Here is a 1,627-nt window from a genome sequence, read left to right on the forward strand (position 1 = left end):
AATCATTTCTAATGCAGCTTTGTCTGGCTGATTTCATAGCACAGAGTATATTCTTTACTTTTTAGCTGGGGCAGAGCTCTTTCTGGAGGAGACCGATGAACTCCAAGTCTCCTTTTAGGATAAAGGACAGGAATAAAAGGGGGTAGGGAGATACGGTGAGTACTGTCACAAACTCCCTTGTTTTATTTAGTAGCATCCTGGCAACTGCAGTTCTTACAGCACTTGCATTTGTATTCAGAAAGCTGAGTCAAGAATTTTAAATCCCAGTGTATTATGCTTAGCTCACAATTCAGTGCTTTTAATTAAGAATGAAAACTGTGCCTAATTGACAATCTTTGAAAAGAATTTCCAGCCTTCCCACATCATTTGGGTTGGCACCAGAGAAATCGATGTGACAGAGGAAGTTGATCGATGAAATCTAACTCTGTCTAGCCTGCATTAATAGCTACACACACATTATTCATATGATGCAGCACACAAAAAAGAACATTTTACACACAAGAAGGTTCTTTTCAACAATGGTGCAGGCAAATCCCAAACCTGTACTCAGAGACTGTGTGCATAACCCAATTGGTACAGTTAGTATGTAGGTTCGGTGTCTTTTAGAATCTACCCAGTGACCCTGCCTTCGTACAAAAAAAAAAGCAGCAAAGTTGAGAAGCAAGAGTACACAGTGGATGTGAGAAGTGCTTATGATTCAAAGATGTAGCCAACTGAGGTTTGCAGTCAAACAGCTAAGCCAAAACAGAAGCAAGTGACAAGTATTTAGGTTGTCTCCCCAGCTTGCACAGAGCGTGATCTGTGCTCCAGACACAGGGCCCACCAAGTCTGTTTGCAGCAGTGCTGACTTCTAAGTGTTGAACCATTTTTGTTCTCTGCCCCTTCTGAAAAAGAAGCAACTCTGAACGGTGCAGTGCTTAAGTTGCATGAAGGCACAGGGGTTCTTGCTGATTTTCCCTTTTCTTTTTTGTCCCAAGCTGACATGTTCTGGTCAATGGCTTCTCTAAGGAGAAATCGGTCATACAACACATCCATTCTTACTCACCGGCTCCTTGCTGTCTCCCAACGAGGACATCTGCTCCTGCCATGCATCCCATGCCCAGAATGCAGACGACGATCCCAATGAAATGTACTGCCTTGTATCGTACCAGTAAGAAGAACCAGGAGAGCAGTATCACCACTGGGATGACAAAACAGTCTAGAAGCTGTCAAGAAGAGAGGAAAAATTAACAAATCAATCTGCTAACACTTTTCCCTAAAATGCTAGGATAGATTCCAGCAGATGAGAGCAGGGTTATTTTGTCAGTAATAGCACTTTCTACCAGACAGAAAGTGTATTCAAGTGGTTATGTCATCCATCAGACAGAGGACAAGACTGTATTCTGTTCGTGACTGTTCCATCAATTCAGGAAAGCTGCTGCTCTACGGTAACACCCAACAGCACTGCCTTGCTCTTGGATTCAGATGCATATTTCAAATCCATGGGAAGGAAACCTGGGCCAAAAGAGAGCCACACCACTCCATCTGGTCCCCGGCTCTGGTGATTAACGGACAAAGACTGAGGGCACTCTTCCTGCAGTCCAGACATATGCTTTAATTCAGTCATTTCAGGTCCAATTAGCAGGAA

The 1,627-nt window shown here is 43.3% G+C and overlaps 1 protein-coding gene across 1 annotated transcript in view; it reads right to left on the bottom strand.

Annotated features, from left to right (window-relative positions):
* Window positions 1-1,045: 1,045 nt before the first annotated feature.
* Window positions 1,046-1,627, bottom strand: part of LOC104461785 (solute carrier family 35 member F1-like) — a gene marked incomplete at its 3' end in the record, with an annotated part of 68,206 nt that continues 67,624 nt past the window's right edge. Inside the window, exon 4 of the mRNA XM_010073489.1 lies at window positions 1,046-1,205. Coding sequence (XP_010071791.1) covers window positions 1,046-1,205 — 160 coding nt within the window. The remainder of the gene's footprint in view (window positions 1,206-1,627) is intronic.

Source organism: Pterocles gutturalis, unplaced genomic scaffold, assembly GCF_000699245.1.
Source record: "Pterocles gutturalis isolate BGI_N339 unplaced genomic scaffold, ASM69924v1 scaffold20062, whole genome shotgun sequence".
Lineage (NCBI taxonomy): Eukaryota > Metazoa > Chordata > Aves > Pterocliformes > Pteroclidae > Pterocles > Pterocles gutturalis.